The sequence below is a fragment of the Talpa europaea genome, assembly GCF_964194135.1.
Source record: "Talpa europaea genome assembly, chromosome: 6".
NCBI classification, from domain to species: domain Eukaryota; kingdom Metazoa; phylum Chordata; class Mammalia; order Eulipotyphla; family Talpidae; genus Talpa; species Talpa europaea.
The window spans coordinates 3,594,893-3,611,248 of record NC_140072.1 but is presented as its reverse complement, the minus strand read 5'-3'; the positions used below and the strand labels follow the sequence as shown (position 1 = coordinate 3,611,248).

At 56.4% G+C, this 16,356-nt stretch overlaps 1 protein-coding gene across 1 annotated transcript; it reads right to left on the bottom strand.

Annotated features, from left to right (window-relative positions):
- Positions 1 to 2,302: 2,302 nt before the first annotated feature.
- On the bottom strand, positions 2,303 to 9,646 carry CIMIP5 (ciliary microtubule inner protein 5; the record flags this gene model as incomplete). The annotated part of the gene is made up of 3 exons (XM_084234511.1): positions 2,303 to 2,494; positions 4,859 to 4,898; positions 9,414 to 9,646. 3 exons carry the CDS (start codon positions 9,644 to 9,646, stop codon positions 2,303 to 2,305), a joined length of 465 nt encoding a protein of 154 aa, XP_084090637.1.
- Positions 9,647 to 16,356: the final 6,710 nt, after the last annotated feature.

Here is a 16,356-nt window from a genome sequence, read left to right as displayed (position 1 = left end):
TGTTGTCTCAGCTCCCGGAGAGAGTTGTACACTGGGTCTGAACTCCTGCAGGCTGCGAACCCCAGGGTGGGGGCCAGCAGGGGCAGGCGGGAGCAGGTGCCTGGTTCTGGAAGGACTTTTCTAGGTCTGGACAGGACCAGGTCTGGCCAGAACGTTTTATAGAAAACCATGTCTAGAGCTACTTATCCAACTGGTCAGGGCCTCTGCACTGGGGTTGGGGTTGTTACCCAGAAGATGTTTGCCCGTGACCTCCTGCTGTGGTCAAGAAACTTGCTTTCTTGCCCCGCAGAGGCTGGACTGGCCACAGGGGCTGTTTGGCTAAGCGGTTAGCAGGTGCACTGCACGCAGGGAAGCCGCCACTGCCTCGCGGCTCCCTGTGCCCCCACCCCGTGCCCAGGAGCTGTGGCTCCCACAGCCTTGTGGGCCAACTTGGACTGGACCTGAACCTTTGCGCCAACGCCAGCTGAGCTCAGATCAGCTGACCCCCGGCTCCGTGCAGACCTGTGAGCGAGAAATGGGGTGTCCTGTTACGCTGCATGAGTGCAGCCAGCTAAAGCCCTTGGTGGTGAAAGGGCCCCAACCCCGCAGGACTCAGCGAGCCATGAATGCTCTGGCCCTGGACCCCAGGCCGCTGTCCCCCCTCGCTCTTTTCGCAGCTGCGGAGACTGAGGCCTGGAGAGGCCCCTGGCCATGGGGTCCTGGCTCTTCACAAGCTGTGGGACCCTGAGCAGTTGGAATGAGTTTGGGGTGCCCGAGTGTCTCAGCGGAGACCGTGACACACAAGAGTCGCTCTGGGCTGTGGCCAGGCAGGAGTCCGCTCCGGGCCCAGCGTCTGCACGCGGCTGTGCTTCCAGCAAGTGGCGGGCTGAGCCCCCGGCCTCCCTCCAGGGCCGGCGGGAAGCTCACCCACAGCCTCTGGATTTAACCTCAAGTCCCCAGAACGCTCTTGCTTCCATCCTTTCCCTCAAATGGACATAACCGTTGCTTTCCTGGCCGAGTGTGCTTATGGCAAACCACAGGCCGGGACTCAGGAGCCATCAGCGGCTGCCTCTGCACCAGGCCGTCCCCGATGGGCCTGGCCTTCCCTCGAAGCTGCAGCTGCGTGGCCTTGGCCCCTGGGCTTGTCCTGCCTCTTCCCCGCTGGGCCCAAGCAGTGGTTTGTTCCGTGACCGGCCGCAGGGCCCAGGCCGGTCCGGGGCATGGGGAAGCGTGGCGTGGACCTGGCACGGTCTGCGGAACGTCCCTGCCACGGACACGCTGTTGGAGGGGCGGGGAGAGGTAGACACGGGGGAACCAGCTCCCCTTTCCCAAGGGCCCAGAGACTTCCTTTAAGCAGAAAAATCACAAAACGTGTTCAGCACTTGGGATTCAATTTTCGGAGCACTCCGGGTGTCCGAGCCGGAGTGTAACTGAGCGTAGTTTCAGGAATCATAACAGGTCTCTGGAAGGAGCTGTGTGGTGTCAGGCAAGGGACTGACCCCTCTGTGCCTCGGTTTCCTCATCTGTGGGCACAAAAGTCCCGTCTCTGAGGTCATGAGAGGCTTTACTGAGCTAACACAGGCAAACGGCACCGAGGCTTAGCACCAGCCGCTCAGCCCAGTGGAGCCAGTGTCGGGAGGAGCAGCTGGTGCAGCTCCATTCGGGGCCACGGCTCCTTCTCTGCGGGAGCCCGGGCTGGGTCCGGTGAGCTCTGCGGTGCTGGCCGTGTCCCGGCCTCGGGAACTTTGGGCCTCGGAACCCGAGTCTCAGCTTCTGCTGGTAGCTCAGGCCTCGTGATGTGAACACAGCCGCCCTCCGGCTGCCGAGGGCGTGGGTTGGAGGAGAAACTAGACGCTGAGCTTAAACTGCTCCTTTACACCAGAAATGTGGCGGCGGCTGTGATTGGGGCTGGGCTTGTGTCTTTGCTGGTTCCCAGCTCCTGTGGCTGGCTGGGGGGCGCGGGGCTCGGCTCTGCAGCGCCCTCACTCCGCATCTGCGGTCGGGCAGGCTCCCCCGATCCGGAGTCAGAGCCCAGCCTGGAAGCGCTTGTCTGTTTTTCTCCTTTTCCACTGGCCACCGCGGGTCCCACCGCTGCGCTTGAGGCCCCGGGAAGCCGGCCCAGCTGTGTGCCCAGGAAGGCAGGGCTAACCCCAGCCCCTGACCAGCCGAGAGCAAGCAAGCCCTTGTGCAATCTGTGCTTGGACACGCGGGGTCAGATCACCCACTTAGTTCACCTGGGCTGCCCACCATCCTGGGGAGGGGCGGTGACCACCGCTTAGCGAGCAGCCCCTACCTGCTGGGGCTGGGGCTGGGGCTGGGCCGCCTACGCGGGCCGCAGCTCGTCCTCCAGCCTCTTCTTGCGGACGCCGCCCACGAAGGAGAAGTCCATGCCCGCGAGGGCGCGGCCCAGGGGCGTGTCCACCCTGCTGCCCACCACCCGGCTCGCGGAGTTGGGGACCGTGTCGGAAAAGAAAGGCACGTAGTCGGGCAGCACCACCGGCTCCTTCTTGTTGCCCTGCGGAGAGAGGACGGTCCCATGTCCCTGGGAGCCGCGGCCCGGGCGGGAGCCCCAGCCCGCAGGCGCCTCTGGGCCGGGCAGTGACGGCGCAGCCCAGGTCACTTCCTCGCCCCCGACCCAGACCCCTTCCCTGATGACCAGGCCCGATGTCCAGTTCCCTCTCGTCAGAACTTCGTCCCAGGGGTGGCAGCTCGCGTCTAGCGCCTTCTCTCAACCCATCAGGAGGCCCGTCCCTGTGGGGGCGTGTCCCGTGTGCAGGTGTGACCTGTGTGGGTGTGAGGGAGTGTGTCTCTATGCAGGTGTGTCCTGTACAGGTGCCAACTGGGGGGTGTGTCCCTATGCAGGTGTGTCCTGTACAGGTGCAAACTGTAGGGGTGTGTCCCTATGCAGGTGTGACCTGTGCAGGTGTGCCCCGTGCAGGTGTGTCCCATATAGGTGTGCCCCGCGCAGGTGTGTCCCGTGCAGGTGTGTCCCGTGCAGGTGTGTCCTGTGCAGGTGTGACCTATGCGGGCGTGTCCTGTGCAGACATGCGCCATCTCAGTTCTGGCTGCCGCTTCCCATAGGAGGGCAGGAGTATTCCCCACCTTACTCTTCTGTCTGTGTGACCTTGGGGTCAGCTCCAGTTTGGGGGAGCTGTTTGGAGGACGGTGCTCAGAACACTCGTGGACAAGCTTCCTGGAGGCTTCCGGAGCAGGCTCGCGCGGGAGGAGGAAATGCATGGATTAAAAGGCATGGGGGCCCTTGGGGGGCACAGGATCGGATGCCTGAGATGCAGACACCTGACAGGGGAGACCCTGCACGCTAAAGCGCAAACAGTGACGTCAGCCAACGTGAGCTCCAGCACAAAGGGAAAGAAAGAAAGAAGGAAACCAAAGGAGACGAACCTTTCAGAGGCACCCACTGTTCGCAGGTGTCTAAGGGGAGGCTGCCTCATACAGAGCCCTCCCGTCTTACTAAGGAGGGGGGTCATGGGAGGGAGCAAGGAAACTAGATTTGCTGGGCAGAGGAAGAGTGGGGTGAGGGCAGGGCGACCCCCAGCCCAGCGGGAGAGTTCTGCACGGAGGCCGGGGAAGGAGCCCCAGGAACGGCGCCGCTCTCCCCCACAGGCCGCCCCGTGCCCACAGGCAGCAGGTGGGATGCCCACATGACCTTGGTTTAAAAAAGAGAAAAGGGCTCTGCTCAGTGGGGACACCCGCAGCCTCCCGGCCCTGCCGCAGGTGGCTTTGCGCCGCCCGAGAGCAACGGCAGGGCCGGGCCCGGCAGGTAAGCGGGTGCTGGCTCGCCCGGACAGGCCTGGGCGCGGGCGGCCTCTGCATGGGGGCAGGACGTCGGCGCTCCGGTTACCAGCGCAGGGCCCTGGCTGAGCGACGCGACTGGACGTCCGGACCAGGAGCCCCGTGTGGGATTTCTGGCCCCAGCAGCTGAGGCTTCCGTGCCAGGGTGGCTGCCCCGCGGCGCCAGCTGCACACGAGGCCTCCCCGAGCAGGCCGGCCCGGTCGGCGTGGCCTGGCTCCTCTGCTCGCTTTCCAGACTGAGTTGCTGACCCTCTTCTCACAGCCAGAGTCTCCCTCCCACTTGCTCACTCATCCACCGTGACCCGAGTGCTAAGGACTTTGTTGGGGGGAGGGCGCCTGCGGCGAGGCAGCCTCTTTGTCCTTTCTTGGAAGCAGCTCAGCACCAGGGAGGCTCAGCACCGCGCGGCATGTGGCGTCCAGAGGAGGGGCTGGGGGGTGCGGGACAATGTCCCAGTCACACCCGCTGGGGGGTCCTCTCAGGAGCAGTGGGGTCTTGGGGAAGGAGTAAGTCTACCAGGCGCACCAGATGGGGAGGGATTTCGGGCTGGAACAGCAGCACAAAGAGTAGGGTGAGAGAGAGCCTGTGGGGCAGTGTGGTGGGGAGGCTTAAGCCCCCCTAAAAAGTGCAGATTTCTTGAAGGATTTTAAGCAGGGGCGCTGGGTAGTCAGTTTTGTAATGGGGGGCACAGCACTGGTTGGAGGTGTGATGCTGACGGGGGGAGTTTACAAAGTATTTTCACCCAAAATTCTCCATTCTGGGCGCGCCGCCCCTCACGCCACACCGCTGACACCCTCGGGCCGGGGAACCAGTTGACACCCTCGGGCTGGGCAGGAGCTGCTCCCCCCCCCCCCCCCCGGGCTTGGGCTGTCTTCATAAAATCAGGAAGCACCGGGAAAGATTAATTTCTAAATGTCTCCCACAAGAGTTTTCCCTCCCACCAGATCCCAAGTTCCTTGAACCAAGAAAGACTTTCATCCATCCCCGTCCATCCGGCCTGGGGCCGACTAGACCCTGGATCCCCTTGGAGAGAGAGTGAGCACCGAGGTGCCCGCCCGAGCGGCTTACCAGGGGGTCGTAGTCCTTCAGGAAACTCCAGTTCTGCGCCCTGGAAGGGAAACGCAGGCGGTGGTTGGGAGGGGCCCGGGCTCCGAGACACGGCACGTCCGCCAGCCCAAGTCACAGAGGCCAGACGGCAACCAGGGACCTATGATGAGTCCTGAGAAGCGAGCGAGCGTTTCAGCAGCCGGCGCGGACGGGGCCGGTGCCCACGAGTCCCGCTGCAGCGCCAGGGCCACCGTGCCAGCCCGCAGGGATTTTGGGAAGAAAACCCAGTTTTCTTTGTAATGTGGACAGTAACATTCAGCAGGCCGTTTAGGGGGCGTCATGGACCCCACATGCCTGCGTCTGCCAGGGAGGTATGCTGTTTCCCTGGGGTGGGACAGAGGGGGTCCTCCTGGGGTTATTTGGGGGTGTTGCACTTGAATTTGGGGACATGCACACTTATTGTTGCACTACCTGACTGCTTTTGTTTGGGGTCAACAGTAACCTTCCAGGAAGTTCTGCAGAGAAAGGTTGGGACGGAGGAGCGGTGGGTGCATTACCTGCAGGGGAGGTTGAACTTTTATTTTAACCTGTTGTTGAAAAGTCAAACTAGGTTCACAATAAAAGTAGATTTCTGTGTCCAGCCCCCACAGTCCCTGCACCCGATGGCTGGGATCACTTTCTAGTTGTTGTTGTTTTTAAAGCTTTTATTTATTGTTGTGTAAAAGAGCTGGGGTGTAGGCCACAGGCGTGGGCCTGGGGGGGGGGGGTGAGAGGATTCACCAGAGCAGAACAGGTGGATCCACTGAAATCCACTGCTGAGGGGAGCAGCGGGGAGACAGGAGAGGTCTGCCGCGCCCTGTGGGTAGCTCCCTGGCCGGGGATGGAACTCAGGCCGTAGCAGGGATGGCGCTGAGACTCACCCCTAGGCCAGCAGGGAGGCCCCCAGCTTCTGGTCTTCAGCTGTGTCTTTAGTCCTTCCACACCCATATGCTGAAATAGCAAACCCAGCGACCCCCTGTGGGTGGAAGATTGTGGATGATATTCTGACCCTTTTCTCTTCCCCTCATTTCCTCCAAAATAATTTATTATAGGTTACAGTTAAATTGATATTTATGGTTCATATTTTATGATTATGTAATTTTGTTCCCTGGTGAACTAAGTGTAACTTGTACAACTTGGGTTTTTCTCTCCGTTTAATAATTACGTTTTCTTCCACTTTGCTTAGGTTTCTACGGGCATCATTGATTCCAAACTCTCCCACTGAACTGCACGGCCCCTCATTATGCTTTTCCCCATAAGCAGGAGCGTGAGCTCATCAGCAGTGTCTTGATTCCAGGGACTGTGGGGCCACAGGGGCCCTCCCTTCACCATCACCTGTTTCTGGAAAATTCTCAGGCATTTTCTATTCAATCCTTCTTCTCATTCTCTTTTGGGGGGGCTCCGTTTGTAGGTGTATTGCACTTTTTTGTTCTGGGGTTCTATTTCTTCACGCTTTGCACCTCCTTGTTTTCTCACTTCAGTTGTGTTTTGTATTCACTTTTATTTCTGGAAGTACTTTTTTTGAAGAACTAACTTTTTTTTTTATTAACAGTCACAGGTTTCTTTCCACTGCTAGTCTTTCTATCCAAGAACAAAATATGGCATATGCCGCCCTGTTTATGCATACCTAGAGGTTCTTTTTGGTGGTTGTTCAAGGCGCCTAAATGCTTTATGCATGAGCTTAGAGCCGAGCTGCCAGACTCCCCCTCTTTTTTGTTGATGGTGATATCATCACATATCCTAAGATTTACCCTTTAAGGGCCTCCCCGGTGGCGCAGGAGTCAAGTCTCAACGCTTTCAAGCTACCGCCAGCCACTGTGGCCTGAGTTTGATCCCTGGCCAGGGAGCCAACCCACAGGGCGCAGCAGACCTCCCCTGTCTCCCCGCTGCTCCCCCCAGCAGTGGATTTCTGCTCTGCTCCCCACTCTGTCTGCTGCACCTCCCCCTGCAGTGACCCTTAGGGCTAATGGCTTGCGCCACGGTCCCTAGGTCCGGCTGGGCAACCAGCGCGCAGGCGGAGAACAGCAAAACCCCCTGACTTGCTGCACCTCCTCCTGCAGTGACCTCTAGGAATCCCTAGGTCCGGCTGGGCAACCAGCGCGCAGGAGGAGAACAGCAAAAAACCGCCTGAAGACATAGATAAGACGGAAGCCTGTTGAAAGATAACGACCACCAGAAGCCACTACAGGAATGCTGTCCGCTCGGAAACTTATCTCACCTTCTTTAGACCCACAAACTTTATTCTAATACAACTGTCTCTCTAAAATCTTTTCTCTTTCTCTGTTTAAAAGGTCATTGGTTTGCCGATTAAAAAAGAACATACGAAATCTAATAACTAGGCTGATTCAAATGAAACGTTACTAAACTCTGTGTATTAATAGAACTGCTAGCTTAATAATTTCTCTGTTGTATACTTAGCCTAGTTTGTATTAATCTAAATGATAAAAATATTACATTGTGAAAAGTAAAATTCACCCGTGTTAATTAATAGTAATAGTGAGTAGTTAAAACAAAAAGTAATCATATAAAACAAAAAGAAAAATGAATAGCCTAACTACTTAGGAATGCGCCTGGGTCCAGATGTAAATCACTGCCCTGTCAATGATAAGCTAAACCTATAAGCAAGCCGATTTCTTCACTGACGTTCGCCATTCCTATGCTTTTAGAAAACATATAAATACTGGTCACCAACTCAAATAAAATTACACTCAGATTTTCACTCTTGAAGTGTGTCTGTTTGTCATTTCTTTAACCGAATCCCTGACCACCCTGCGCAGTCTCTCAACCCTGAGACGACCTCATCGTTCACTGCTGTGCTGGTCCGCGGCACTGTCTCTGGTGAATCCTCTCACCACCAAACCCTTGCACCTCTGGCCTAGACCCCAGTTCTTGTATGCATAAATAGATAAAATAAATCATTAAAAAAAAAAATTTACCCTTGAAGGCGCCCAGCTCAGTAATGATCAGCATATGCAGAGGTGTGTGGCCATCATCACTATCTGATTTTAGAATATTTTCTGCACCCCCAAAAGTAGTCCCCTGACAGTTAGCATCACCCCTTCCTCCTGCTCTCACTCCTGGTGACCTCGAACTCACTCTCTCTGCGGGTTTTCAGCCCCTGACTAGAGTCACTCGTCCCGCTGTCTCCCGGCAATGCCACCTGGGTATGGTGTGGGCATCTTCATGCAAGCAGAGCTCAGACTTTTCACGGGCATCTGCTCTCCCTGAGTTACCCACTTGGGTCCCTCAGTCACCCCAACTCCTTCCTCACCCTTCCTCCAGTGTCCGCTCAGTTTCAGTTGCTCTTACTATTGCTCCCTCATAAATTCCTCTGTTTTCCCTGCACCACACAACTCTTTGTAAATGTCCGTTACGCCTCAACACATGTCATACACACCACACACATGCACATACCATACTGCACACACCGCACATTACACACACCACACCATCCACACCACGGACATCCACACCACACACATACCCCACACCATACACATCACACGTACGAGGCACACTGTACACACACATCGCATATGTCATAGACCATACCCACCACACATAACATGCCACATAACATGCCACGCGCAATACACATGCCACACCCTCGCTCCGAGACATCAGTGCTTCTCATTATTCTGCCACCAAAGCAGTCCTTGCAGTCTTCCCCAGATCTCCGGCTCCGCTTCCACCAGAGTTGAGCTGCACAGACACACTCTTGCTCCGGCCACCGCCTGTCAACTTGTCCCCCCCTCCCCCCACCCCCTCCCCCACCGCACCCCCATCTCACTTTACTCTGAAGCAGCCAGACTCGTCATTTTAAAAAGTAAACTAGATCATGTCACGCTCCCACGTAAAACCCTTGATGGTGTCTCCTTACAAAAACCACCCAGGCCTCCACAGACCCACAGACGGTCTTTGTTTTGAAATAAGCCACATTCTTCCTTGGCCCCTTCTCACATTTCAGGCCTCGGCTTAACGCGCCTCCCCAGGAGGCCTCAGGGAACCGGGAGAGATGGTGCCTGGGCTCTGGGTTTGCTTCTGTCCTCACACAGGTGGCCTTGGCACCTGGTGGCCTCCGCCTGCTTTTGGTGCCCTTCCGTGCGTGAAGGATCTGCTGCCCCCCAGTACAGCGGGATGTCCAGGGCGGCCTTGCAGGCATTTTGGGGTTGAATGAGTGTGCCCAGGGATATCCTCTCCCCCGTCAGAGCCAGCGTCTCTCCTCAGATAGTGTCTGGGTTCTGGGCCCCACAGGGCCCGCCCCTGCATGCATGTAGCCTGCCAGCTCCAGCCGGGGAGGCTTGCACAGGGCTGCTGGCCCCAGAATGGAGGAAACCCGTCCCCTGGTCCCTCCTGACCTGGCCCTGACTGCCTCTCCCGCCCTCTGTGCCCAAGGCAGGTGTCAGAGGGCTCTCTCCTCGCCCTGGGCCACATGCCTCTGCCCCTCGATGCCCATCCCTGGCCTATTCCCTCTCCAGAAGCTTCCCAGACCCTGAGCCCGGGTGTGTCAGGGAGGAGGGAAGGGCAGGACACTCACCAGCGCCACTGGCTCCGCCTCTCAGCCTCCAGAAGCTCCCGCCACAGCTGGTCCTGCTGCACGCTGTCTGCTGCCAGGGCTGCCCGCTCAGCCTCCAGGCCCCGGGGGGCCCGGCCACCAGCGAGACCCCTGGCCGCTGCAGGGCCACCCTGGGAGGCTGGTGGCCTGGGGGAAGGCAGTCGGTACCCAGCTGATGTGGTTCTCTGGAGGCCAGGGGTGGGGCGGCTCCCCATGGGTGCAAGTGTGTGTGTGTGTGTGTGTGTGTGTGTGTGTGTGTGTGTGTGTATGAGAGAGAGATCTCGAGAGCTCACTGCCTGAGCAGCTCCTGCCTGAGCTGCTGCCTGAGACGTCTCCAGGATACCCGCCCTCCCAACCCAGGAGAGCCCCTCACTAAGCCCCCCGGACCTAAGTCGCACTGGCTGATGGGGACAGCACTGTCGCGTCCTGCTTGTTTAGAGCTCCCGCCTGTGTTGACTGTTGTCCTGGGAACGGGCAGCTTCCAAATGTGCTCAGGAAGGGGCGGGCCTCAGTGCATCTCCGGGTGTGGTGTGTCTGTGTGTGTGTTTGGTGTTTCTGTATATCGGTATGGTGTGTGAGTCTGGGGGGGGGGGTGTGTGTGGTGTGGGGCTTGGGCACCCCACTTCACTGGGCAGAGGTGCCAGAGTGCTTTCGAGGAGCCGAGTGAATAAAGCGCTAAGCAGGAGTCAGAAGGGAGCAGAGCTGAGGGTCGGTGGAAGGCAGGGATGGGGTGCAGGGAGGTGGGGGTCTTCCCCACATATACTTAGAAGCAATTTTTTTGCGTAGAAGAACTGGGGTGTAGGCCAGAGGTATGGGGGTGGGGTGAGGGGAACCACCAGAGACAGAATGGGGAGCAGAACAGGCAGATTCACTGAAATCCACTGCTGAGGGGAGCAGCGGGGAGACAGGAGAGGTCTGCTGCACCCCGTGGGTCAGCTCCCTGGCCGGGGATCGAACTCAGGCCATAGCAGTGACAGCGCTGACTTCACCAGGGAGGCCCAGCATTTTGTTTTTGTTGAGGGCATATCATGTAAGTCTAAAATGCTGCCTAGTCCTTGTATGCTTTGTTTTTCTTTGATTATAGTGGTTGCTTTCCTGGACGAATAGCTCCACGTGCTTGGCTCTCGGGTCGGTGGGTGTGTCCTGGGGAGGCCGTGGGTTCAGGGTCCTCTGAGGCAAGACTTAGTCCTTTCTCAGCAGCAAAGGGATGGACAGTGTGTAGGATTAAGTTCCAAAGCCTTTTGGAAGGGAGTGCCCTGATCCCGGTGACTCATTGGGAATGATGCCCACAGTGTCAGCATATGACTGAGGGGTATCCAGGCACCCTAAACTGTTAAGGGGCGCATGCTCTGAAAGGGATCTGGCCACTCACGAACACAAAGGCAGAAAGAGTTAGTCTACTAACAGCTCTCTTGGGTTCTATGGCGGTTTGCTACGGCTGCCATAAGAAAGTATCCCACACGGGGTGTCTTAACAGAGACTTGTTGTCTCTGTGTCTGGGGCTAGAAATTCCAGACCAAAGCGCAGCAGCGCTGTGGCGCCTGGGAGGAGAGCCTGCGCCTGCGCCTGCGCCTGCGTGTCCCCTGCTGTTTCTCTTGCATCCCCGGCACCTGTGGATAGTGGACGATGTCTCCCGCCTCCCATCACCATCTTCACAGGGCGCTCCCGCTGTGTGCAAATTCACCCCCTTTATGAGGACACAGTTATGGGGGGCTGGGGCCCACTCTATGCCAGTATCTAAACTAACAACTTCGGCAACATCCCCATTTCAAAACAGGGCCCGGGGTGAGAACTTCCCCATAAATTTTGGGCGCCCCCTATCAACCCATGACATACAACCCAGGTTCAGACTCCTGCCAGGATCCTCATGGAGACACCATCTTGTACTCAGCCAGCCCTGGGCCGGGTGTTTCCTGTGTGTGACCATCCCTCGTCACCCCACCCCGTTGGGTGATAGGATTCGCCCCAAGTTCTGGGAGAGAAAGGAGAGCTCTGGGGGCTGGGGGGCTCGTGCGAGACGCCGCGGTGAGGAGGGCCTGGGTGTCAGGCACGTGTGCCCCGTCGGGAGCCTGTGCTCCTGCTGACGGCTGCGCTGCGCTTGGCAGGAACACTCCATTCCTCCCGGCTCCCCCAGGTGCCTCCTTGATAATTTTCAGCAATTAGAGACTCCACATTTTCCATACCCATCTAGGCTCTGGGAGACAATTTAAATACTCCCTGATAGCTAATTACATTAAAATTAGCAGTGGCCTTGCTCTTCAGGGTAGAGACTGTGCTGGCTGGCATTTCGCCCTGAAGTGTGACGAGCACTTGAGAGGACTTGATGGGATCTGGATACAGGTGCAGAGCCGGGGGGTTCAGGGACACCCCCGTGGGCCCCCACCGGTCTTCTGCGCAGGACATGCAGTGCCAAGACCTGAGCCCCTGCTGGCTGCACTTTCTGATTTCCCCTGAGGTTACTTTTTGTAGGGAAAAATACCCTCCAGAAACGGTTCTGCTCTGGCTATCCCACCTCTAAACACAATGGCTTCTATTCTGAAGACGGTGCATTTTGGGGGCTGGGAGGCATTGTAAGCATTGGAGAAGATATTCTGGGGGTCGTCTTTATTTCTTTAGCCTGTAACTTACCACGAGCTGGGAGCCCAACTCTTGAGGAGGCAGAGGTGGAGCTGGGGCTGCGCGCCATGCGCACCCGGGACAGCAGGGGGCAGCCTGTAACCTTGCATGCGCCGTCGGTTCCGGCTCCTTCCACAGTCAGGCGACTCTAGCTAAGGTCTGAGCAGGGTTCCCCTGACCCTATCTGGGACTGAAAAGAATAAGGTGCTGAAAGGACCCAGCAGTGCGCCTGGGGATACGGGTGCGGTGCGGGAGCAGGGCCCTCCGTGAACAGGGACGCTGGGCAGGGCTGGTGTAAATACTCGCAGCAGGTAGGGCCCAGGGCCAGGCCAACAGAAAGGGCTGGGCGGCGGGGCTGGGCAGAGGGATGTCTGTATTTTAATTTCTGGCCCAGTCCTCACTGCTCTGTGGCCCTGGGGCGGGGGTCGCACACCCTCTGGGGGCCCCCTTTCGATACCTGGTCACAAAGGATGTGACCCCTGTATGGGTGACCTGGCTGATACTGCTAGGCTTAGGCAGGGGACCCCGGCTAGAGTGGCCCCAGCACATCCCCGCGGACCCCACCGCTGGGCCCCCCGCCTGCTGCAGCCGGGGGCAGAGGGGGTCCAGGTCAGCCATTTCTGCAACTACAGAGCAGCCCTGCCTCGGCCCCGTGTGCTCTGTTCTGTCTGCTCCATCCACGTCCGCGGGGCCTTGCTCAGCTCCGCCTGCGGCCAGCAGCGCCCACGGCGCTTCCTCAGCCCTGGCCCGGCTCTCGGCCAGCAAGGCCTTGGGATCACTGACGCCGGCAGGTGATGATTATTAGCAATGGGCACTGAGCCATCTTTCCCACCGCCTTGGGGCCTCCGCCCCGGCCCCGCCTGCTGGCCCTGGGTCCTGTCGCTGTGCTGGGCTCTTGTGTCCAGGGCCCTGCTGAAAACTCCCCCTTTCACAGCCTGCTCTTAACCAGCTCCCCGGCTCTCTGGCCCCCGCACATCACTCCATTTTCTCCTCAGCAGCCGCCACTCTCCACCGCTTTGACCTCTCGTCTGCCCCCTGCGAGAGGCCGTGCCCTGGGCCGTGTCCAGCAAGAGGGCGGCTGGTGTGTCGGGCCCGCGCAGTGCGCAGTAGGGAGGAAGGAGTATTCCCACGCGTGATGCTCTCAGCCTGGCTGCAGGATTCTACAGGGCCGAAGGGGGTTGCTGGGTCTGAGCCAAGGACCGTGGCGTGACTCTTAGTCTTCAACTCAGCAGCTTAGTTTATTTAACACTCTGTGGCACACTCCTTGGGGCCGTGGCGATGGGTTGCTTCATGCTTAGCAATATCCCAGTGGGTCCATTTCCTCCAAGACGAGGCCCTGGTATTTCTAGATAGTCCTCCTATGACATGGTTTCTAGCTGCCTGACCTTCAGATCTTCATATCAGGGGTGTCCTTCAGGGTATCTGCAAACCCCCTGGTATTATTTGAAACATTCTCTGTAGATATGCAGTTTTAGGGGAGGGAGAAGATTTGTAGGATTCATCAGCTTCTCAGAGGCACCTTGACCTTGGAGGGTCCAGAAGCTTCCAGAAACCCTGCTCTGTCTAGACTGTCTCTCAGGCCCACTCTGCACAGGGATTGGGGGGTGTGTTTCTCCCCGATAATGACAACCTACTCTAGGTAGCACTTGCCTTCTGAATGACTCATCTTCACAACCAGCGTTTTCCTGAGTCCTCAAACACTGTTCATTCAGCATGTCTGAGTCTCCTGTGAATGAGCATCCAGGGCCCTGGAAGTGTATGTTGATCTACTTTGAGGCGGTAGAGATGAGGTTGAATGGTTAAATCGATCTCAAACCCTAGAGCACAAAAGAAAAAAACACTTATCTAAACTTTTCTCTGCAGCGTCTGAGAGGCTTATTAGCAAAAGATCCAAACTGGGCAAGCCGAAGTGACTGACCTTGAGCTGAGGCCTCAGGTAGCTGGAGCTGGGGACAGAAATACGGAGGAGGGGGCTACTGACCTTGGAGGGTCCAGAAAGGTGGGGGCACAACAGAATTCAAAACTTCAGTTCTCTGAAAAAAGAAAAAAAAACCTCTTCCTCCTCCTCCGTGTATAAACTGGCCCCTGAGTAGACAATGCACTTCAGCCTAACCCTGGTCCCCCAAACCTAGAGAAGCTCATTCCCTTACGAACTGGGGACGCAGGTTTGAATTTAGCTCTTGCCTCCTTTCCAACGAATTTGTAATAAAACTTCCTTCTCTTCTCAGGATGAGTCGCGGTCACGTGCAGAGCCCATGGCTCAGCAGCCGCCTGTTGTTGGATGTGTCGGGCTCCAGGCTGCGGGCTCAAGGCTGCCGCACCCCTCGGTGTGCCTTTCTTGCAGGCGGTGAGTTGGTGGTCTTATCAAGCACACAGTCTTTTTAAAATCAGTTTTGTTTTCTCTTGGTAAATATTTGCCTATTGTTTCTTTCCCCATTTTTTATTTTAATCGTGAAGCCTTCTGTTTTGAGCGTGTCACTTATAAACAGCATACGGCCGTCCAACACGAAAAAAAACCCTAGTCTGACAACTTCTGTCTTTTTACTAGCAAGTTTAGCTCATTTAGATTTATTATAGCTTTTTTATGTTTTGATTTTTTTCTGCAACCTTATTTTGTGTTTTATATATGCCCTGCTTTTTCAATATTCCATTTCCTCTATTTCTCTTCCTTAGATCTTTGAAAATTACCTATTTTCTTAGTGTGATTTTAAATTCTTCAAATTCTAAACTATAGACTGAACTCAGTTTCTAAAGTTCTGCAATTTTTCTATTCCCCCAAATATTTTGCATAAAATAGAAACATTTCAGAATATTGTCACTATAACCACTCACCCAATTTTACAGTTTACTTTAAAAAGAATATTTATTTATGCTTACAAGAACTGGGGTACAGGCCAGAGGTGCGGGTGGTGGGATTCAGCAGAGACAGAGTGGAGAGCAGAACAGGCAGATCTACTGAAATGCACTGCTGAGGGGAGCAGCGGGGAGACAGGAGAGGTCTGCTGCACCATGTGAGTAGCTCCCTGCCTGGGGATTGAACTCATGCTGCAGTGGCTGCAGATAGCTTCATAGTGCTGAGACAAACCCCTTGTGCCTCCAGGGAGGCCCCTTTACAGGTTATTCTTGCCTGATATTTCAGTTTTACTCTGTTTTGGGTTGCTCTTTGGAGGGGGGGTGTCTCTTCCGTGATTGGCACACTCACAAACAGCAGACTCTGGACCTTATCTGCAAATGATCCAGTCAGGAATGACTCCTGTGAGCTGAGCGCCAGGGCCAGCCGGAGCTGGGAGACTGCAAATGCAGAGGAGGGGGCTACCCGGAGGCAAGGGCTCCCCAACGGAAATTCACACTTCCAGTTACCTAAAAGAGGCAGGTGATGCACACGTACCCATGTACGAGCCGCCCTGTAACAAGCCCGTGAACTTCAGCCACACCCACCTCTCTTCGCCCTTCGCCCACTCCTTAGCTCATAAAATTTAACTGCTTTGCTCTCCACCCCAGTCCCCGTAACCTACATCGCCACTTCCCCTTTCTTAACCAGGGAGGCAAATTTGAGTTCACCTCCTGCCTCCTTGCCAATTAATTTGAATAAAGCTCCTGTCCCTTCTCAAACCCTGTGAGGCTCTGGTCTCTGCGCACATTGGACACTGACTCCGTTGCTTGGTGACGTGCTCATGAGCTGAATCTGAAGGTGCCTACGCCAAGGCAGGATTCCTTGCCCAGCTGCCTACCTCTGGAATTTTCTGGGCAAAGGAATCATACTTGAACAATCTTGTCCTTTTACTGTGTGGGTGTGAGGGGGTACCCTCATTTGGCTGCTGTGTGTGCTGTACTGGGGAGCCATCTCTCTATGCAGGTTGCGTGTCTGGTGGGGGAAACTCTGGAAACTCCCTGGAAACTCCCATGGAGAAATAATAGGATTCAGGTGTTAAGGGGGCCTGTGCTCCAGGGCCTGTGGGAGGGGAAGGCAGCTGGTTATGTGGATGCAGAAGGGGGAGCAGGGGTGCTCTAACAGTGCGGTCTCAGCAGGTCCCGGGGAGGCTCGCTAGCTGCAGTGTCCTTCAGACCTGTACCAAGTTGGACAAGGGGCAGAACTTTCCATCTCTTTGGCCATCGCTGCTCCCATCCCAGAAGGGGTGTATTTGGGGTTCAGTTGTGATCCTCCAGAAAGCTTCATTGACGTCCGAACACCCTGTGCTGTGCCTGACAGAGGTTCTAGATCTTTGCATAACTGGCAACTCCTCTCAGGATCAGTGGGTTTTCTCTCACTGGAAAGACAAATTGTGGGTTTCTGCAAGTGTGTATTGTC